Genomic DNA, 23,402 nt, shown 5'->3' with positions numbered 1-23,402 from the left:
GTAGGTGGTCTTTTCATTGACAATCCCTTTTACCAGCCGCGGACCATCGCACCTTTTATTATTCACTTGGGTCCTCAAGATCTCTTCTCTGACTTCTAGAACCATCAGGTTGTGTGGCTCTAAAGTGTCGTACCGCTCCAGGCTTGACCAGGCTGTCTCCACCGCACAGAAACGCCCCAAACTACACACGCACACACTCTCTCCTCCCAAGCTGACCTTTACCGTAACTAAGTATTCCCTTGCAGATCGTACGAAAGCAATATTCCAATTTGACTTGTTCACCTCAGCACACCTTGAGACATGGCTGCGGAGGTTTGGTCTTTCTTATATAGCAATACACCAGAACTTTTTTAGGCTTTAAGCTTACTTGAGATGATGTGAATGTTCCGTTGAGTCTTACTCCAACACTGCACTGCAATATATTCATTTTCACTGTATATTCACCATGTGTGTATGTGGTTATACTATAAATATATGCATATATATAAATATATATGGTATACGGTACTATAAATATGTAAGTGTAGATATAACAATGTACTTATGTATATTTATAAACTATATACATATACATTTAAATATCGTTGGTATAAATTATTTTAGAATCGCAAAAGTGAGATGTAATCATTTACTTGGGATATAGCTTTCTTCCAATTTTCTATATAAACTGAGCAATTTAATCTCCTAATTTAATCTATTGAAATGCAATATGAAAGCCCTTAATCTACTTGTTGTAGATTAGTAATGCTTCCTTCTCTGCGCCTTGAGCAGCTTTGACCATGTGTGTGTGTGTGTGTGTGTGTGTGTGTGTGTGTGTGTTCATGCATGTGTCCAGTTTGACCAAAGCCTGGTGTTCTGCGTTCCTTGAAGGAGCACTTGTCCACATTTTCGTTTTCAATCTCTGGAGCTAGGGATGCACTGATCTGACTTTTTACTGTCAGCACTGATTCTGATCCCTGAACTCAGGACATCAGCCGATAACAAAGAAACAATCTGATATTTGTCTTCAGTTTAAAATCTGAATACCTCATGTGATGTGCTGCTGCAGGTGCATCTTTTTTTTTAAAGCTACACTATGTAACATTCGGAGGCCTCTGTGGTGAAAAAGTGGAACGGCACAGCGTTCGGTAGAACGTTATTTTTTCTTCGTGGGGTTGGGTGTTCGTGGTGTTGAAGCGGATGAGTGTGGAATGTCTCTGATGGTTGCGAGGGGGCGGGGAGGGTTTCCTAAAGAGGACTCAATCAGAAATTTGGGGACGTGTCTTCTGAGGATGTGAGTGGCTGATCTAATGTTGTTGTCGTATCCTCATTAGCATAACGAGCATAATAATTAGCATTTGAGTCCTCCCAAATAATCACATACTGACTGTTTTAGACTTTACAGAGGACTCACAGCACACACACACAAACACACACACACACACACACCAGTCAGTTTAGTGCAGCAGAGGTGTTTTAACTTTGGATAAAATATAAGAATTTGATTAAGTGGAGCTCTTTTGTGAGGAATGTATGTGGATGGTCACCTGTGGCAGATGTTGATCTGTTTTAGCTTGGCATTTGGGACAATACCGATTCAGCGTATCAGATTGGTGCATCTCTATCACAGTGTTTTAGTGTACGCACACACACACACACACACACAGAGGTCTTCAGAAAGCACACCCCCCTCTGCACATATAAGCTGTTTACATTCTGTCCCAGTTCACTAAGGTGCATAGAGTCCAGAGGCACATACATACCAATCTGTGTGTGTGTGAGTGAGTGAGTGAGTGAGTGAGTGAGAGAGAGAGAGAGAGAGAGAGAGAGAGAGAGAGAGAGAGAGTGGGTCTGATGGGCAGCTAATGTGACCCAGTCACGCCACTCTGTTTTTAAACATACAGCACAGTTTCGCTCATTTCCTTGCTGCAGGTCTCAGACGTAGCATTGTACAGTCTCAGCAGCTTCAGACGCTGATTTGTCGTGTGCTAAAAGCTAATTACTCACTGTCAGATTCTACAGTACTGTGCAGACCACCCTTCATCTGTTTCAGTCCCAACCCAATTGGCCGTTCAGTTATGGTTATTAACTGTTCTGGGGACAGTAGAGTTAAGGTAAACCCACATAAGGACGGTGGAAGTGATGGGGTAAAAAGTGTTACACAAAAGCTACAGAGGAAACGGCTCCTCAAAGCAACGCCGGACCTGGTCCAGAACCTAAAGCTTCACACTTCAAATCCACAGGGGTTTGGTCCATCTTTCAACATTGAGGAAGTTAAACTCTCAAGCCATTACTTGAGAGTCCCCAGAGCCCAGACCTCACCGTCACTGAATGGGGGTTACTTACTGAATAAAGTATGGTGACCTTTGCACAGTACTGTAAATGATATAGGGCATATTCACAATCTAGAATATTAATAAACTATGATCATATTCAGACCCATTTCACAAAAACAGCTGAAGGATAAAATTGGGTTTTCTTCTTGTAAAATATTAAAAAGTATTTTGGCTGAATGCCCACAACAGCAGAGGGATGATTAAAGGTGAAAAATGAGTTTAAAGATGTAAATATTCCAAGCTGTAAAACGTCATTTTAATTTGTAAGTGACAGTGAGGTAGGTCTGATTTTGCTGGCTTTGATCACACTGCTCAACTTCAACAGACATAGGCTTTGTTTACAGTGAAGCCGATACCAGCAGATGTTCAAAAACTATAAATAAACCACTTCTTAAACTTAAAAACCTATAAGCCATGCTCAGAAATCAGGCTGATCTGGAGTTTAGAGCGTCTCAATTTAATAATAAAAATCAGGACGGAAACAATATTCTGGAGTCTGGCCCAATTTAAAGCCTTTGTTTTTGTTTGTTTGTTTGTTTTTGTTGTTTATTTAAACGGCGCAAATGAAGCACATCTTTATTTTCCTGTTATCCATAACGTCAGAATCCTACCGAATGTACATCAGACCACATCACGTATTGTTTTAACAGTTTTCTTTCGATGTCTTTATCTTTGCTGACTGCTTATTTTTTCTTAATGTGCACCACGTTTTTAAAAGAAATCAAACCTCAAAAGTTTTTTTCCCCTCCACCAGAGGAATGACTTCAATCATTCTTGAAATTAAGATGGTAAGTCTCGATGTGGGTAAGTTCTGTGCCAAATACTCCTATGTAGTTATGAGGAAAAAAACCATGGCATCAGAGAAAACTCATGAGAAGGTTGCCTTTTTGATTTGTGCTTGATAATTTGTCGTCAATCACACAAGCCCCTTTCCGTGGTCTTTATTCATGAGGAAAACGTAGTTCAATAAAAACAGCTGTATATCAAGGCTTTGAAGGAGAGCATTACTTTAGAGATCTTGATTTGGAGAAGGTTAATTCTTTAGCACAAGGACTTCTCTAACTGTTGAATGTAGATTCAAAGTCTTCCACGTTGTATTACCCTTCTACTCTAATGCAATCGTAGGTCTGCTTTTGTGTAGTGAATGTGCCGAAGTGCATTAAAGGAATGTGTCATCTGAAAATGCTAATGCTAACGTGTATTAGCTGTTAGCAATGTCTGCATTTTTGAATGCCATGTCTCTTTAAACCTTTATAGCCATATATATCTATATACACATATATATATATATATAAATAAATAAAGAGTAAAATCTATAAAGATATTGCAGGGATATTTAAGACGACTCAAAAACAGAAGCCATATGGTCTCACACAAAAAGATAAAAGCTAAAGTACCTGCATTGTCCATATTCATTAAAAGAGAAAAGACCTATCGTTATTGCTTTTTTTTCCCACAAGGACAGAGCAAATATCTTCCGTTTCTCCCCCACGATCGCCCCATCTCTTTAGGCAGCTCTGAAAGCCAGATGGTCTCCATAAATACATTGGGTGGAATCATATTTTAGTCTCGTTTAAAGTCTAATTTGGCTCACCAGAAGCGGCCAGAGCTAATCGGGACTGTTTCAACTCTCCATGAAGCGTCGGTAGGGGGAGGGGTTTGAAAAGGCTTCACACAGCTGCGTTTCAGCTGAAATTATGGCTGTGAATATAGTTTATCATACTGCAATAACAGACAAAGTAAGACTTTGCATCTGCAGAGAGCGCAGCTGACAGATACAGACTGGGCTAACGCTACATTAGCAGCGCGGGATCGTTCTACAACAGGACCAAACACACTCTGTAGTACGTCAGTCGTATGCCATTGCTGTCATAACTAAGCCTTGATTCTCCACTGAATCTCCAAAGCCATTGACCTGAGCAGTACGTATGTAATTGCTCTAAGTTTGTGTAGTCAATCCTTAAAATGAGAGCAGGTGCTACTTATCTGCTGCTAAGCCATTCGCACCGTACTGTAGCGTACAGAATGTTTGATCCGTACAGAATGTAGGCCAGCTGGCAAAAAATGTATTATATCTATATGGAAGTGAGGTTACGGTATGACGGTACCTTCAAACACCAACACAAATTAAAGATTTAAATGGCTGATGCGCCTGATCAGGAAGCATGTAGTGGTCCAGTGTCAGAACAGAGTTTATATGGCTTTCCTAAAAGAGGTAAACACCTTTTATCCAAGAGCAATCGAACAAGCTGTCAACGAGGGATGGGGTAATGACAAAAGCGGCGATTTCTTCGGGCCCGCTTGGCACCCCCGTGGTGTTTAATGACAGGCATATGTTTAAAGTACACTGACGCATATCGATGTCACTTGTAAGTCATAAAGACACTGGAGCGTCTGCGTCGATGGTAATTGGTGCGTTCCCAAATTCGTGCTAAATTCCCCCTCGGCAGCTGTCATTTAATTACTATCGCGCAGTCGCTTATCAAAAATACAGCCCACTGACCAGGAAAGGGACTTGTGTGTGAGACTAGAGAATTAGACGGCTGGAAATTCAATTTGCGAGCCTTAAGTCTCAGAGGTGAAACGGAGCTGGGTCTGGTTTCTGCGTGAGCAAGGTTCGCAAAATGAATTGCTGAACTGAACGTTTTCCCTGGCTCTCCGCTCTGATCCAGTACACGGTCAGGGGAGACGACGGGGGGGTGGGCTTTGGTATTTCAGCTGCTCTAAACTTCAGCCTGTGTCCTCAAGTTCCCAACATTTCTTGCAATAGATCTGAGCTAGAATGTATTATCATAGAAGAGCTATATGCGTAGGAATTAGAATGTATTATTATAGAAGAGCTATGTGCATTTTTGCAAAGACATGCAGGTACATTATATATATGATTCTATAACTTAACAAAAAAAATTAAAAAATTAAAAAAAAAAAACTTGTGACCTTTGGGTGCTCTCACCCTTTTGTGTTTACACATCTCTCCGAGTGAAACTTTGTGAGCGTGGCTGATTTTTTGCCCACGTGCTCTTCCGTGATATTCTACAGTAGACATCGCTTCATTTCCGTTGGGTTTCAGCAGCCAACGACTCCTCACTTCTTCTCTGTTTGACAATTTTTTTTATGTGACTTCAGCAAATGATATAAATGAAGAACTTATCTAGATTTGAAACTTTATTTAAAAAGGTAATAATCTAATAACGTGGTGTGGTGATCGTGCACAAGTTCCGTGAGCGAGCTGTGCTTGAGTAGAAGCAAAGTTTAAAGCGGCAGCAGTAGATGTTTGCTATCTGTGGTATTGAATTTAAAAACTATTAGTTGTGAAAACACCATGGTGGTCTGTCTGTCACTGTATTTGCCATTACTTTATGCTTGAAAAGTGCTGAATCTCTATAAAAATGTAAAAACTTTTTTTTTAAACAATTAAATCTCTATATACTGATTATAAACCATTTTTGTCTTCGGTGTTTTATTCAAGGTGCAACCAAGGAGTGTCACTCAGTTCCACTGTAGTGTAGAGGGTGTTTATTCTGCTTTAAACTCCACTGAACATCAAAATGGAGGATAATCTCAAGGTAAAACGCATGTGTCCCTGGCCTCTAAAACATGCATTGTCAATTTCACCATCCCCTTACCCATTGTCTGTAACCCTTATCCAATTCAGGGTCGCGGTGGGTCCAGAGCCTACCTGGAATCATTGGGCGCAAGGCGGGAATACACCCTGGAGGGGGCGCCAGTCCTACACAGGGCAACACAGACATACACACATTCACTCACACCTACGGACACTTTTGAGTCACCAATCCACCTACCAACGTGTTTTTGGACTGTGGGAGGAAACCGGAGCACCCGGAGGAAACCCACGCAGACACAGAGAGAACACACCACACTCCTCTCTGACAGTCACCCGGAGGAAACCCACGCAGACACAGGGAGAACACACCAACTCCTCACAGACAGTCACCCAGAGCGGGAATTGAACCCACAACCTCCAGGTCCCTGGAGCTGTGTGACTGCGACACTACCTGCTGCACCACCGTGCCGCCTCCCCTTACCCAACTAACCCCAATACGATTCCTTATTCACAGTCCCAACAGTCGATCACCGATACCGCTGTCAGGGTGAAGCAGGACGAGAGAAGTCTCACACAGGACTGTGCTGTTGAGGTCATATTTAAACCGTCAATAACAAGCCACAATGATGTCTGGGAAGCAGCCAGTGGTTTAAATGACGGCTGATACTTTATGACCTTGGTGATTGAGAAGTGGCCATTTGGCCAGGGCTGGGGTCTACATTGCATGAGTTCTCGGTTCTTCACACTAACACTAATTGATATAAAAAGCAAGCGCTGTATTATACGATTCGCTCAAAATTATACGATAAGTCAAAATCTAGAATGTCTGACTTATTGTTGAGATTTGTACCAAACAGAGTTTAACGACAATACTTGTGCTACTTTGTGAGGACATTATCCAGTCGTTACTGTTCCTCTGTAGTCAATAATGTGTCATTTTATTGTGTGAGACTGGTGCTAGTGCGGGTACTGTTGTGTGCTCTGTCACATCTGTCAATTTGTGATATGTTTAAGACTTCGGGCCATTAACATCGGGCCATTTTTGAGTGCTTTAGTTGTATTCCTTTGACAGGACTGTTCTAGAAAGGCTTGAAGACAGGCTTTCCTCGTGAGCGTGACGTGAGACCGGTTACTTTAACACTTTACCTCATTGACTCCACACCCTGCTCGAGTGTCTCTGAGTCACCGCCACACTCTTCAGGACCGGTTTACAGCCTGCGTCCGCTGCTGCACCGGAGTAATTAGGACAAACACCAAAAAAAGCCCGAGGCAGAGTGGGTCCGGAGGGGCCCTGGAGTCAGGGTCACGAGCCCGGGTGGACATCAGGACAACACGACTGTCCCTTTATGAGCTGAGAAGCTAGGCCTGTGTGTGTTGAGAAGAGGCGAGTGTGTTTTTCACCTCTGCCAGGGGAGCTCATCAGCACAGCTGTGTGAGACTCATCTGCGAAAGCCATCGAGAGCGCTGGGTGGTTTTCAGCATCAATGCCACTCCGATCCAGGTCAGAGCCTATTTTGGGGCCCAGGGATGGATGCACAAATAATCATGCTCATAGCAGCCCCGTGGTTTCATTATTTTTATTTATTTATTTTAAATGACACCATTTGGCAGGCCCCTACTATTCATGCCACACCACGTGAAATAACCAGCGCTATGAATAGAACAACACACACTTCTGAAATGCAACGTTTCTGCTGTGGAATCCAGCTGTAGGTTTAAACATCTCTGGTCAAACTACGTTTTGGCGTTGCGTGTCCTCTTCAGACCGGTACTTAATTTCACTAAACTCAACAAAACATGTGATCCGACCAGAGGCGCCCAAATATGCAACTTCTCTCACAGCGACTAAATATAGCTTCAGCTTCTCACACATCACTGTGGCTTATTACTGTCGAATGAGGCCACGATTAGCGTTAGGGTTAGTTTTAGACTCATTATGCCGATCGGTAAGAAGATAAAACCCGTCTAGCTCTCTTTCTGCCAAGCAACTGAGACCCATCAACGTTCCCGTCATGCGGAGGTCCCGTCCCGTCCCGCCCAGGGGCTTGATATTTTAGGTCATAGGAGCCAGAGTGAGCACTGAGCCCCAGGTTCTGATTGCATAATGCTGACGTGGTGGTAACAGTAGAACTACTCTGGGTAACTGGATCCTCACTGCAGCCCCGAGTACACACCACCCGGGGGGGTCATTTTACAGGGCTGTGCTCTATATAAAGCAATATAAAACTACACGTGTGACTAGTTTAATGATATTACAGAATGGCCACGTGACCGAACAGTTTTATGACCGTAGAGCACTGACAGCTTTGCTGCCTTTCTGTGCGTTACACATTAGACAAGCCTCGTTAATGTCTGTGATTTATAAACAAGTGACACCTGTCTAAAACGGCAAGTGACTTCATTCCCAACTGGGTCAAAGCTTAAATAAACCACAGCCAGAAAAGGTGGGGCATAGCTGTCAGCAAAACATGAGCTGCTCAAAATGCTAAACTCTGGTAAATTATGACTTCAATTCATTAATTATTTTCACAGTGTGAAGAACTGGCATCACGGGGTCATTCCAATGATCAAAGGAAAATGAAAGCAGGTACCAGGGAGTGACTGACGCAATAAACAAAGCACGACACGAGCACTGTGACATCATCTGTTCCTTTTTTTCAGACAGCAGTGGGAAATGTTTAACTTGGGTCAGATGACCACAGCAGTAACGGTAATGGTGTGTTCAGCCGTAAATGTTTGAAGTGACTGCGAAAAACGTGGCTGACAGGAAACGTGATGACCAGTGGAGCAAGACAACTTCACGACACATTGTTCAATGTTTGCACTGTGGGAAAACAGCTGGATTACAAATCATTCGCTTATTTTAATCAACATCCTCCACGTAAACTATTAATACACTGAACCGAGACAACAGGGTGGGGCTGGAAAACGTAAACATCTATAAAATGCACAGATAGGATAAGTGCTTACAGTATGTTATTTACGTACAGTATGTACATATGTTGGGCGGCACGGTGGCGCAGCAGGTAGTGTCGCAGTCACACAGCTCCAGGGACCTGGAGGTTGTGGGTTCGATTCCCGCTCCGGGTGACTGTCTGTGAGGAGTTGGTGTGTTCACCCCGTGTCCGCGTGGGTGTCCTCCCACAGTCCAAAAACACATGTTGCAGGTGGATTGGCGACTCAAAAGTGTCCGTAGGTGTGAGTGAATGTGTGTCTGTGTTGCCTTGCGCCCAATGATTCCTGGTAGGCTCTGGTCCCACCGCGACCCTGAACTGGATAAGGGTTACAGACAATGAATGAATGAATGTACGCATGTTCCGATTTACACCGAAAATCGGTTTACGATGCGACGTAGGAACGGATCAACGTCGTAAGTCGAGGACCCCCTGTATTTCCATAACTGATTAAAACAGAGATTTTGTTTGTTTGTTTTTTCTTCTCCATAAACCCATGCACACATTTCTTATGACCATAAATGAGCCAGGTTTGGTCCCAAACTAAATCTCTTTCACCTGAGATTTACTTACATAAAGAGCACCTGACTCAGCTCGGTCTGTTTATAAATAGAGAATAATTCCACACACTGAGATGTACTTTTGTGTTTGTAGCTTTATGTTGAAATTTTACGGAAGTATACACAATGCAACCTACACTATTACCATGTCCATACGTACGTAATGTTGGATGAGGGTACATTTTGGCATGTAATACATGAGACAGCAGTTTGACATTTAAGACAAAATCGTAAAGCAAAAAAAATAATAATAAAGTTTGTAACACAGTACAATTAGGCAACATTAGTACAGTTACCACAGAGAGGAGATACAAAATAAACATGAAAAAAAAAAAAACTTATATGCTTCTTATGTACAAGCCAGTGCCTCTTGGAATGACCCCATTGTTTATTTCATTTTCTCAGGAACTCAAGGGCCTTCCTCTGACATCAACATAAAACTCCAGCAAGCCGTATCCCATTATAAATATTCTGTAAGGTTCAAACCTACAGAGTGTTCTTTACATTGCCTCTTCTGTTTATTCACTCACACATGCTCACACACATTCATCCATCCACCCATACACACACACACACAAACACACACAGATCAACAGGGTCCGACACCTGGGCTGCACAAGAACTAGTTAATAATCGCTGTGATACCGGCCTTTGCCGTAAGGATGCAGTTAAACCTGGTCAAATGACACATTTCAATTGATTTTCTAAATAAAACGCATCCTCTACAGAAAACGCAGCTCTGGACCTGTTAGTCAACTCCATTTGTTGCATTTAACATAAAAAATAAAACATAAAAAATGGCCTGAAAAGTTATGGCACATTCTATATTTTATGTTTTATTATTTACCCAACATTTTAAACCCAACCAATAAACACAAAGCGTGAAGTGGATTCTGATAAACACCATGTTCATGTCTGTCCTCTCTAGAGGACGTGCAACTTATTTTTAACTTAGAAAACCTACCAAGCATTGCATTTAAATACGGGTGTTAAAACGTCTGCCAGAGACTGCTGCAATATGCAAATGAGCCTCTAACCGGTCATATTTTTAGTAGTTTTTTTTCTTTGCTGTGCACCACGACCATGTTTCTGTGGTGGATTTGATCATTCAGCTCCTCATCCACTCAACAGTAAATTATTTTGGTCTGATTTTTAATTCGAACTGAAGATTATTATTTATTTTAATAATGCAAGCTGTAGGAAGTCCAATAGCAAGACACAAACGTATCAGTATCGACAGATAACTCCTGTTAAAATGATTTTAAATATTTCAAAGTGATATTTCATTATGTATTTTTATATCGCAATTTATTCATTTACACTGCGTTTGCTCTGTGACCTACTCCAGGAGGAGGAAGTGCCTGAATGTTAACATGTCGCCATCTTACTTGGATAATATCGGATAATGGCACTGGGCCTACAATTCCCATACTGCACCAGTCCAACTGCAATGCACAGCAAGATAGTTACAGTACTAATAGTTTGTCCAGACCATGTACCCAACCAGCAATGGCCACTCACTGTGCTCACTGTGTGTTTATCTGATTGTAGTGTAAGGGTATGAGCTAATAGACAGGTTAAGTGCCCACTTTATGTGGACCAGCACAAACTGAAGGAAGACACGCTAAAAATGCTAATGCTGCATGACACTTAGCAGATGCTAAATGGTCCCTGCTAAGCTTGCATTCATCCACATAAGTTAGCCACATTAGCATTTAAACATGTGGAACTCCTGTAAAGGAAGGCCCCTGGTTTATATCTATTTTGTGAAGTAACTGCGGTGGGTCATTTTGTAATTACAGAGAAATGTGTATAAATTATTGTCCATGGCTAAATGTGACTGAGTGAGTTCAGGTTAAAAAAATGTTTGAGTGTTCCTTTAAGGGCAGGGGTCAGTCACTGTAAACGTGAGCTATGAGTTTGCCTTCCATAAAGACATAAATAGATCAAGTGCTTCTACTCCCACCCACCATTTGGTTCATTCTGAGGCCTTTGTTTTCCCTTAGCATGAATTGCTACCGCCGTGAGGGCACCACCTAGTGGATTGCATGAGAACGGCGCTCATACAGTACTTTCTTTTTTACTCCATCTCTGTACAAAATGTGCTACTTCTCTGTGTCCGTCTCCTTTGCTTTGACTCAAGCTATGAATACAGCCATCGTCAGGAAAATCACCACACTTGGCCACTCTCAGTCAACAGCACTAAGCTCCTTTAGAGCACACACACACACCCTCACACACACACTAAAAGCAGACTATCACAGCCTAAACGACTAAACAAATCTCTTCAGCTCACAAGTCATCCGTATATTTGTACAAATGAAAATTGTCGTCAAACAGAAATTAGAAAAGCTTTTTCCCGCTCTTTTTTTTTTCTCCAAAAAGGCGGCTGTTAGTTCCTCGTACCTCTGCAGGGCTGACGTTTGCGTGTGTGTTTGGGGCGAGTAGTCTTGAATACAACAGTAGCGGAGTGTTGTGTTAATATTCCACAACTGCAGAAGACGGTTCAGTTCACACAGCCCCCTTATTCTGTTAAACTATCAGTAGTATAAAGATTAGCAATAAAGTCTCCTCTTGCTTAGGTAAGTACATCTGTTTCATTTCGGGGGTAGTTTGCACCCTAGGTAAAGTTTTCTTATTTGTTTGTTTACCTGCTTTTTTTTCGTTTTTTGTTTTTTTTTTTTTTACAAAAGAAAAGAAGACAGAAAAAGTGTGGTTCGTTACGGCGCAGTGGGAGGGTAACAGCACTGGCCAGTAGAGTTACACGAGGATTAGAGTTAGAGAGAGAGAGAGAGATGGTTGGGGTGAAAGGGGAGAAGGAACGTATAAGAGAAAAGGGCAGTGGGCCGGTGAGTCTTCTGAACTCTCCTCAGCTCAGGTGGTCTCCTTGCCCTGGGCTCCCGTCACTGTTTTGATGGAGCTTAAAGTGCGGTTGAACCAGGTCTTTTTCGCTGCTTGCACTTCACTCAGCGCCAAACCCAAATCGTGCTCCAGATCCTGAAACACACACAGCACATCCCTTCACTGCTTCCGTCACTTCTTCTTTCATTCCTTTTTCATTCCTTCGTTTTTGTGTTTCTACGTCCTCCATACACTCTCCTCTTTCCTGTCTTCCTTACTTCGCTTCATTCGTGTCTTCAACTATTTTCCTCCCTTCGTTCATGAGTATCTTCACTCATTTATTCTTTTTTTTTTCTTGAACTGCTTCTTTCCTCTGTATTTTCTTATTTTCAACATTTCTTTAACACTTCCTTCTACCATTTTTATCCTTCTTTCCTAAATGCAACAATTCCTGCGTTTACTGTTTCTTTATTCATTTTTCTTTACAATGTCTATGGCACATGCACATACAGTTTAACCCTTTGCTGTGTAAAAACTAAAAGGCAAACGTACATTTATAATAAAATAAATAAAAAACATGTCATGTTTAATAAGTGCACTACATCAAATTATTTACAGTATTTCTTCTGTTTGGAAGCGTTTGTCGAGAGCCAGTGGTGTGGAACCTTACTCGTCTAGGACCAGGTTCCGCCGATGCGCCGATGGAATAACTGCTGCATTAGGGATAACCACTTTGCGCCTCATTAATTATCAGGCTTTAGTTTTTGTTCAGATCCAGCTGAATATTTGCTGAGATGGAGCTTACATTTAGACAGCAGTGATCCACAGAGAGCTGCGCACCAGGATTTAGACGCTTCAGCACATTTTTAAAAGAAGACAACAATAACTCCAGCAGAGGAAAATCCATATAGAAATGAGGAGGTTCTTATGTGATGAAAAAGACATGCATTTTCACTATTTTCAACCTGAGCTTAAAGTCATTTATGGCTTATAATTCAATTAAAGTATTTCACCATGTAAACACTGTTCACTGAAAGGTAAATCCATCAAAAGGTGATGAGGCATGAATAAATATGGAATAAAATTTTGAATACGGAATTGATCGAATCTGGCAACACTCTCAGCTGATTGTGCACATTGGTGTGCTTCTGAATTATCACTAGATCAGTGTGAAAACTTCAATAATAAAAACCCTGAACACCTCTCCCTTACTGCATGCAATAAACGAATGATGAACCCAGTGTGCTGTGATTTTCATAATTCAAAGAAATATAAAATATACTTTCTGGAACATTAAAAAGCTATTTGCTTTAAAGGCTAAGCAGCAGCGATATGAAAGTGTCAAACAAATAAATACAGTGGAGTTTGAGTTCCTAACTTGTGTTTATTGATAGTCAGAAAACATGTTATTTCTTACTAATTGAAGGAATAAGGTTTAAAAGACCGTTGGTCCCCCCCCCCCAACGGTGTTGGGAAACTCTAATAGGCGTCTTGCCTGTGACGTAGATGGTGGACAACAACTCTAGAAGCTGCACTTAATTTAATGCAAAATGACGAAAAGGTGTGTTGTTTTTGGCTGCAATCATTCAATGTACAGTGGGACATCTGTGAACAAATGGCCCAAAGATCCCAAAATATCCAGAAAATGGACTAAATTTGTCCACTTTAAACGGGCACTTTGGAAAGGACCATCCGCTCACTCCGTTATCTGTAGCTCATTTCACTGGCGCTTTTCCAACAATATGGGCATGTAAGGACACCAACGAAAGGTGTTCAAGAGCCTCTGTAACATGGAGGTAAACAGGGTAAGGACACTCACTTCGCCTGTTTTAGTTGGTGTTAGTTAACGTTAGCTTGACTCGCTAAACTCGGTGTCTCAGATTATACTCGGCTACGTAGCTGCATTACGGAGGTTTATAGTGTCGGATGAATTCGAGTTCGACTTCGATCACATTTACAAGAATAACGGTACCTCTACATTTGAGTTTAGCTTATTGCTAGGCTATTGTCATGAATAATGTTGGTTATTTAGCTAGATACTGTCATAACAGTCAGTCATAACGGTGTTTTACCGCGGCGTTGTTCCGCTGTTGTCCACCAGTGACATCACGGTCGCGTTCAAGAATTTCCGTAGCGAGCTCGGGTTTTTCACTCAATTTAATAAAATTGTCAGTTTTAAAGCAAATTAAGCTGCTATTTTCATTTTAATTCATACTTATATCTGTCAGTAACTACAATAATGTGAAATATTCATGGAGGTCCATTAAGTGGTGCTTAGCCTTTAAATATGCCAGTATCTTAATAGCAAATATAGTTCACATGTCCATCCCCATCAAAGGGTTAAAAAGGTGATCTAGACAATGAAGGTGAGGTAAAGAGGTTGTAGCACACAGGAGAATAATGGTGATTATGGAGATGATGAAGGTGAGGTAAAGGTGATACGCAGGATGTAAGGCAAAGTTGTTATAGAAAGCGAAGGTGAGTTAAAGGTTGTAAAGGATGGAGAATAATCTGGAGGCTAAATACTAAGCCTGGACTAAAGGGTGGACTATAAGTGAAACGTGCATCTGTACCTGTATTTTGCATTCAGCCTCAACCAGCTGGAGTTTGGTCTGGGCCAGCTCCAGCTCCATCTCTCTGAGCTGAGTCTGCAAAGCCTCCTTCTCCTCATCAGTCTCCTCCTCACTGCCCTCCTTCGGAGCACTCCCAGCCTTCAGACGACCCTCCTTACTGAAGAGCACACTGCACTTCTCACAGCCCTCCACCTTCAGCTGCTCACACACACACACACACACACACACACACTATGAGTCTGTGTAAATGCAGACATCTTGAGTGCACACACAGAACAGTGAGGTATACTGCTGCTTATTAGTGAAGTAAAGCTAAAACATAAATGATCTCTTTATGCAAATCTGTCATGTTTGGTGGGCATCAAATTACCAAAAGGGACAAAATGAGCAAATCAGGATTATTATGAATGTGGATAAGGTAAGTTCTGTTTATTTCTCTTTGGAAAAATAGCTTTTTTAGTGCTTTTTAAAATGCTCTTCAGTTTTTAAGTACAGCGTTGGAATGGAACTGAACACACACACACACACAACATCATTTATCCATGTAAATGCATGGTAGGTTCACTAGCACACACAAGCACATGCACACACACATGGTCTAATCAGTCGGTACTCCAGTTTTACCAAAGTAGAACCAAGTAAATTGGCCTTTTTCATTTCCGTCATCAATGCTTCAAGCACTTGCCCAGTGGAGAAATCAAACACAACGTGTTCTTTATCAGAAAAAGGACAAACACATATGCACACACATTTTTGTCACAGTTGTAATCTGTGTGCCTTGAGAGGCTCATTGAGAATCCACTCGGTCTGTGAAGGGCCCATCATCATCTATTCGACAGCCTCTCCATTCAGCTCTCACCTCATTAGAGTGCAGCTACTGAGCAACACACCGGACCCTCAGACTGACGCCAACAGCAACAATCACAACAAGTGTAAGAAAAGCATGAAGGCTGAAGTGTAGCCACTAGAAATGCTGCCAAAATACTAATCATAGTTTCACTGCTGTGGCAAATTCACTTAAATTAACGAACCAACGTTTTGCATGTCATGTCTGCACAGTACGGTCCTGTTTTAGACCACTCTTCTGGTGTGTGATTTCATAATTAAGGTGTAGCTATTACTAACAGATGAATTTACTGCACATACCGTTTGTACAAGTCTTAACGATGTAGACGGTTGTCAACGCAAGCTCATGGCCAAACAGCAAGTGTATCTCTAGCCATATTCACCAAAATATTTAGCTAAACACAGTTGCACAATATCAATGAGGAACTATGAACCCATTTCCTCATCTGTGCTGCAAAGACCAGTATAGTAAGATATATTTACTCATAAACAATATATTGTGCCGTCCGTGCGTGTGTGTGTGTGTGTGTGTGTGTGTGTGTGTGTGTGTGTGTGTGTGCGCTACTCACCCGAATTTTCTCCAGCTCTCCTCTGTTAGCCGTCTGTTGTTTCTCAAGTCGCTCACTAAGCTGAGAGCAAATCTTAAACACACACACAAACAGAAGGAGGGAAGGTTAAAAAAAAAAAAACATGAACCTACTCTTTTGCTCCAGGCTTTTATCTCTGGGAGATCAGAAGGGCTTTCTGAGGTAAAGGAATTGTTGGGTGGGGGTTCAGCATAGTTTACTGCATCTAAGTGTACGTGGACAGCACTATTTTGACGACCATGGACACTACCTCACAATCTGTAACCCTTATCCAATTCAGGGTCGCAGTGGGTCCAGAGCCTAACAGGAATCATTGGGCACAGGGTGGGAATACACCCTGGAGGGGGCGCCAGTCCTTCACAGGGTGATACACACTCACACATTCACTCACACCTACGGACACTTTTGAGTCGCTAATCAACCTACAGTGTGTGTTTTTGGACTGTGGGAGGAAACCGGAGCACCCGGAGGAAACCCACGCAGACACAGGGAGAACACACAACACTCCTCACAGACAGTCACCCGGAGGAAACCCACACAGACACAGGGAGAACACACCACACTCCTCACAGACAGTCACCTGGAGGAAACCCACACAGACACAGGGAGAACACACCACACTCCTCACAGACAGTCACCCGGAGGAAACCCACGCAGACACAGGGAGAACACACCACACTCCTCACAGACAGTCACCCGGAGGAAACCCACGCAGACACAGGGAGAACACACCACACTCCTCACAGACAGTCACCCGGAGGAAACCCACGCAGACACAGGGAAAACACACCACACTCCTCACAGACAGTCACCCGGAGGAAACCCACGCGGACACAGGGAGAACACACCACACTCCTCACAGACAGTCACCCGGAGCGGGAATCGAACCCATAACCTCCAGGTCCCTGGAGCTGTGTGACTGTGACACTACCTGCTGCACCACCGTGCCTCCCAGACAATATACATTTTACACTTAAATTTCAAATCAAACATTCCCTGAATTCGATGAACAAATATTTGACGTTTAAATGAACTACAGGTGCTTCGCTCTAACATTAAAGGCTTTTCAGAAAAACAGTGATATTAGCGAAGGGTGTCCGACGTTTTATAGGGGTCTTTAAAGTAATTTTTACCGGCATTTTTGTGTCTGTAATGTATCACCATTTTAAAGCACAAACAATTGTTATTAAAAATGTTATTAATTTTAACCAAGAACACAACCCTCATTCCTTCAAATGAAATAAAAGGTAATCTTTTGAAATCTCTTCTTCCTTTGCTCATCTAAAGATATTGGGGGGGGGATTACCTTCTATCTCTCTCCCTGTTTACTACTATTCCCTCAATCTAGTTAAATGCATTAACCATGCTTCATGCTTCAGAGCATCAGTGAATCACTGGACCTCTCTCCACCTCTTCACGCTTAAATGAAAAATCCAATTCTAATTGCGTGCCTTGACCAGAACAGTTGATCAATGGGATAAAAACCCCACGACCACACACACACACACACACACATCCCTGACTGCCCGTACTAAGGAGTCTAACACATCTTCATTTAGCAACCGGGCATCATTAAACACACTTGATGTATCTTCATATGAAGGAGGACCCCTTTTCTATGGAACCACAGTGTTCATCTATTTATGACAAAACCACTCCAGTTTTTCAGCTGGTACAAGCTGTTAATGAAGACACATTGTTTCATTCAGAGTAACAACACGTCCAACCTCCACTTCCCCCGTTTTCTAGAACTCTCTGAGACTACAGTCCTCTTCTATACTGACTTAATGCACGTTAAGTTTTACATGACAAGGATTTAGATGGAAACCAAATGAATCCACAGGCCTTGAAATTCATCACTAAATGCTGGATTTCCGTAGTTTTCTCTCTGTCCAGTGGAATTTGTTTCACAGATCTTCAACTAATCAGCAACAAAAATATTCACAACGTACCTGCTTTTTTTGGCCTGTTTAGAAACATCAATCAAACTGCTGTTTCCTGAGTTAATCCACTAACATGCTGTGTGTTTCCCTGCTTCATGTTCACAACTGTGTGTGTGTGTGTGTGTGGATAGACCTCAGTTAAACAGCAGTACCAACTGTGTGTGTGTGTGTGTGTGTGGATAGACCGAATAGACCTCAGTTAAACAGCAGTACCAACTGTGTGTGTGTGTGTGGATAGACCTCAGTTAAACAGCAGTACCAACTGTGTGTGTGTGTGTGTGTGCGCGTGTGGATAGACCGAATAGACCTCAGTTAAACAGCAGTACCAACTGTGTGTGTGTGTGTGTGTGTGGATAGACCAAATAGACCTCAGTTAAACAGCAGTACCAACTGTGTGTGTGTGTGTGTGTGTGTGTGTGTGTGGATAGACCAAATAGAACTTGAGGTCGGCTATGCCGCCGGCGGGATAAAATTGAAATTCCACATAAACACGTATATAACTCTGCGAGATTTTATCCTAAAAAAAAATACAACATACCTCGGAAACCTTGAAGGGTCTACTTTCCAACTATATATAGGATGAAACGATATATATATTTATATTCTTGTGAGAGAAGCGTAAACAACAACCGGCACATTTTTGAGGCACAAGCTTTTTTGTTCCGCCCATAGACGCGTTCTGCCATTCATATGTTAACACTATGGTAATTCGGCAGCTGCTAGTGGAGGATCATTGGCTGATAATTTGCATGAAAACGCCCAAACACAGAGCCACATGTCGCGGAATTGTTTACGTGGAGCTTCGTCATGTCGCACTCACGGGAGCTGGAGCCACTGCGGAGGAGAGCTTTGTTCTGGAAAATGAAGAGAATTTCAGCTCATCTGACGAAAGCGGGGAGGACAGTGACGAAGAAAGATTTATTTTGAGATGCGGATTGATCCGAAGGAGGATTTTTGTGAAGGGTAAGTGAAATATTTCCTTTCAAATGAAACAAACCCACGCTTCGCGCTTACTGTGTACACTCCGCGAATTCCGGATAAATTAAAATAAAGAATAAATTAAATAAGTATTACTTTGTATATGAAAGCATAAATGAATGTAAAAAAAACCTGCTGTTGTGTAAACGGGACATTCAAGTGTAGCCTGTTGCTAATCTGAGTGCATGCTGAGAGTGCTAACATTAGCATGCGAGGCTCCAGTACCATAAGTGTGGCTTATGGCTGTAAATGTTTAGCCTAGTGTGGTAATGTCATGTGTAAATGGCCTGTGTGAATGTAATAGTGTCATCCTATGTAGCTTGTTATGCTATGTACTGCTATACATAGGTCATATGTAAGTACTGTATTTGAAATACAAGTAATTATTAGTTGTAGTGACTGTTGGCATGAATAGCTAATCTTTGTAACTGCTCAGAAGCTCACATTTCTTATTATTTTTCTTTCAGAAATGTGGAAAATACTCCACCTCCAAGCAAAGACGACGGCTTCAACCAAGTCTGCAACCACCAACGTGTGTAAACACATGGTCCTTACACATCTGCTCTGCAAGTTTAGCATTTTGCATTACACAACTCAGCACAAAACTTTGAAGTGGTACAGAAAACTGTTTCTTCACTTCTTGGACATTGCTGCTACCAATACCTACATTCTCCACAACAACTTATGCAACAGGACAGCCTGACCCACAAGGCATTCATGGAAGAGCTTGTTGAACAGCTGTGTGGTATGCAAAAACCCCATGGAAATGTGAACAGTGTGATGTCTACCTTTGCATGCAGCCAGACAGAAACTGTTTTAGAGACTGGCATCTTTTGTTGAACTGACTCAAATATATATACACACACAAGGATATACAGTATGACTATCTTTAGTATATTATCACTATGTTTACATGTGAACACATTTTCCATTTATTTTAATTCATGCCAGTTATTTATTTTTTTGTTTTTATTGCTTGTTTAGTTCTCTTTTTTTGAAATAAACTGTGATAAACTCTGCCTCTGGTCTCTTCTCTTTTGACAGCTGTGGCAGTGACAGCTAATGGGTCATTCATTAGGCAGTGGGGTGGGGACCTCGCACCTCGGTTTTCGCACCTATCTTCATACATATGCAACGTAGGAGCCAGTGACTGAGAAAAACAGAGTGTCACCTCACATTTGTTATGTCCTAAGTATAAAATTACATACAATTTATGAAAAGTAGAATCAGCAGTGTGTTGGCAAGACCCGTGTTCACAAAGTTTTGACCTCAAAGGTCCCGGTGAGAAATGTTTAGAACGTGTTTTTTCACAGTATATCAGCACTTCTGAAAATAGGTTTTTGGAAAGTCTAAGTTTAGAGTAAATTTAATCAAAATGTAGATGTATGACACTCTTACTGATTCAACACTGTTGTTGCAGAGATAGTTCTGAAAAATGCATGTGTAACACTTTGAGAAAAAATCATTTCAGATGCGTACAATTTGTAAAACAATCAAGGCATGTCAGACTACACCAGGGTGTCTGAAAACCCCTCAGACTCCAGGGGGTTAAACAGCAGTACCAACTGTGTGTGTGTGTGTGTGTGTGTGTGCATGTGGATAGACCGAATAGACCTCAGTTAAACAGCAGTACCAACTGTGTGTGTGTGTGTGTGTGGATAGACCAAATAGACCTCAGTTAAACAGCAGTACCAACTGTGTGTGTGTGTGTGTGTGTGGATAGACCAAATAGACTTCAGTTAAACAGCAGTACCAACTGTGTGTGTGTGTGTGTGTGTGTGTGTGTGTGTGTGTGTGTGTGTGGATAGACCAAATAGACCTCAGTTAAACAGCAGTACCAACTGTGTGTGTGTGTGTGTCTGTGTGTGTGTGGATAGACCGGACAGACCTCAGTTAAACAGCAGTATGAACTGTGTGTGTTTGTGTGTGTGTGTGTCTGTGTGTGTGTGTGTGTGGAGATAGACCAAACAGACCTCAGTTAAACAGCAGTACCAACTGTGTGTGTCTGTGTGTGTGTGGATAGACCGGACAGACCTCAGTTAAACAGCAGTACGAACTGTGTGTGTGTGTGTGTGTGTGTGTGTGTGTGTGTGTGTGTGTGTGTGTGTGTGTCTGTGTGTGTGTGGATAGACCGGATAGACCTCAGTTAAACAGCAGTACGAACTGTGTGTGTGTGTGTGTGTGTGTGTGGATAGACCGGATAGACGTCAGTTAAACAGCAGTACCAACTGTGTGTGTGTGTGTGTGTGTATGTATGTGTGTTTTGTTCTCCTCCGAGGACCCCATTATTGTGCTGGGTATGAATCACACTGTCAGCAGGCCAATTAAAGAAGCTCTACAGAGATGTGAGGACAACTATTTTTACAGAGCACAGCTCACATTATTCTCTCTCACACACACAAAGAATTCTGTACATAGTTATTGTTACTTCACCTGTGTAAATCGACACCGACACCAAAGAAAAACCAATAAATATATAATATCTGATATAACCCTCACTTACACACATCCACTTGCAGGAAACTGCTTTGAAATGTTTTGGGAGAATGCTACCATTTATAACAATTTCAATTACTCTCAATAACTGCACCCATATAACAAATAAAATAGCTTAGATGCCCTAACTGTTTTTGCACACGTGTGTGTGTGTGTCAGCCATTGTGAGTCTGTGTACGTGTGTGTCAGACTGACCTGTTTGTATTCTCCGATGATGGAGCCGTTCTTTTTGATCTCAGACTCTGATTTGTCCAGCTCTCGTCGACACATCTCCTTCAGCTGAGAATAGAGAGAGATCACAGGTCGACATCAAAAGAAAGTATCCAGCAAACAACATGAATAAAAGACTAACACTAAAACTGCTTCTCTGTCACAATGAATCAATATACTGTTATATTCAGTACGGTGTTCCTCAGCATATACATCCTGCTCCTCTGCAAACAACCGCAAAACACACAGGAGTTGGGCATGGACTGCTGCCAGTGGACCAGGATCATTCACGGTGATTGATGATGTAACCTGTTAGTCATATGATAAAATATTTCACTGAGCTGGTCTTTCCTCAAGCGATTCAGCAAAGCAGTTTCATCCCTGGCCTCTTGAGAGCAGCAAAAAGAACCGCACTGCCCTGGCAGGGGAAAACACTCCCATTATACAGACAGGACTGTGTGGACGTTATTCTACTGACAATATGCGGCTTTGAGCGTTTTTACAGAACTGAATGTGATCCACTTTCACGGCTGTGGTCTCCTGTCGATTCACTACAGAAACTGCATCCAAGAACCACAACAAAGCAACAAGGTTTTCACAGCTGTTCTCCAAGTGTGTGATTTTAAAAAAGCTTTAATTTCTGAGGAATCAAAAGGTGAATCATTTCTTTTAGGGCTGTGTAGTTTGGTAAATTGTATGTATTAAAGAATAACTTCAACCCACGTCAGGCCTGTCTGCTGACATTTACAACATCGCAAACAAGCGATGCCCAAAACCGCTCGAGACATCAGAACAACAGGTGTTTGATAAATCTTATATAATGTCTTACAATCTGTAACACCATTACATTTCTTGGTTATTTCACTCACATCTCAGCAGCTGTCTTTTACAACGTGACAAAAAGAGATTACATTTGAACATTGTTTCCACCGACTCATTTGTTTATCATTCATTCATTATCTGTAACCCTTATCCAGTTCAGAGCCTACCTGGAATCATTGGGCGCAAGGCAGGAATAAACCCTGGAGGGGGCGCCAGTCCTTCACAGGGCAACACACACACACACACACACATTCACACACTCACACATACGGACACTTTTGAGTTGCCAATCCATGGCTAAACTGGAGCAGCCTGGTGTCCACTCTTCATTAACTGCACATTGCACCAGTAAGACCATGTGCATCCAATGGTTCAAACACTGTGTCCTGAAGGCGGTGCCGTGTATCAGGACGACAATGCACCAATACACACAGCGAGACTGGTGAAAGATTGGTTTGATGAACATGAAAGTGAAGTTGAACATCTCCCATGGCCTGCACAGTCACCAGATCTAAATATTATTGAGACACTTTGGGGTGTTTTGGAGGAGCGAGTCAGGAAACGTTTTCCTCCACCAGCATCACGTAGTGACCTGGCCACTATCCTGCAAGAAGAATGGCTTCAAATCCCTCTGACCACTGTGCAGGACTTGTGTATGTCATTCCCGAGATGAACTGACGCTGTATCGGCCGCAAAAGGAGGCCCTACACCA

At 42.1% G+C, this 23,402-nt stretch overlaps 2 protein-coding genes across 9 annotated transcripts in view; one reads left to right on the top strand and one right to left on the bottom strand.

Annotated features, from left to right (window-relative positions):
- The window catches only part of strbp (spermatid perinuclear RNA binding protein), a 114,456-nt gene extending 113,936 nt beyond the window's left edge, over positions 1-520 (top strand). For 6 of the 7 annotated variants that reach the window (XM_066650715.1, XM_066650719.1, XM_066650716.1 and 3 more), the window contains one exon: positions 5-519. In XM_066650715.1, the coding sequence (XP_066506812.1) occupies positions 5-99 (95 nt within the window). In that variant the 3' untranslated portion in view covers positions 100-519. Of the gene's footprint in view, positions 1-4 lie in introns of all 7 variants that reach the window. The other variant, XM_066650721.1, reaches the window with a different exon arrangement.
- Positions 521-9,318: 8,798 nt separating this feature from the next.
- Positions 9,319-23,402, bottom strand: part of LOC136674627 (rab GTPase-activating protein 1) — a 90,472-nt gene continuing 76,388 nt past the window's right edge. For both annotated transcript variants that reach the window (XM_066650713.1, XM_066650714.1), the window contains 4 exons: positions 21,854-21,937; positions 16,224-16,295; positions 14,809-15,006; positions 9,319-12,391 (listed from right to left, as the gene is read on the bottom strand). In XM_066650713.1, coding sequence (XP_066506810.1) covers positions 12,269-12,391; positions 14,809-15,006; positions 16,224-16,295; positions 21,854-21,937 — 477 coding nt within the window. In that variant the 3' untranslated portion in view covers positions 9,319-12,268. The remainder of the gene's footprint in view (positions 12,392-14,808; positions 15,007-16,223; positions 16,296-21,853; positions 21,938-23,402) is intronic.

This window comes from Hoplias malabaricus, chromosome 18, assembly GCF_029633855.1.
Source record: "Hoplias malabaricus isolate fHopMal1 chromosome 18, fHopMal1.hap1, whole genome shotgun sequence".
Classification (NCBI taxonomy): Eukaryota; Metazoa; Chordata; class Actinopteri; order Characiformes; family Erythrinidae; genus Hoplias; species Hoplias malabaricus.
The sequence above is the reverse complement of the archived record's forward strand: the minus strand, read 5'-3'. Positions and strand labels throughout refer to the sequence as shown.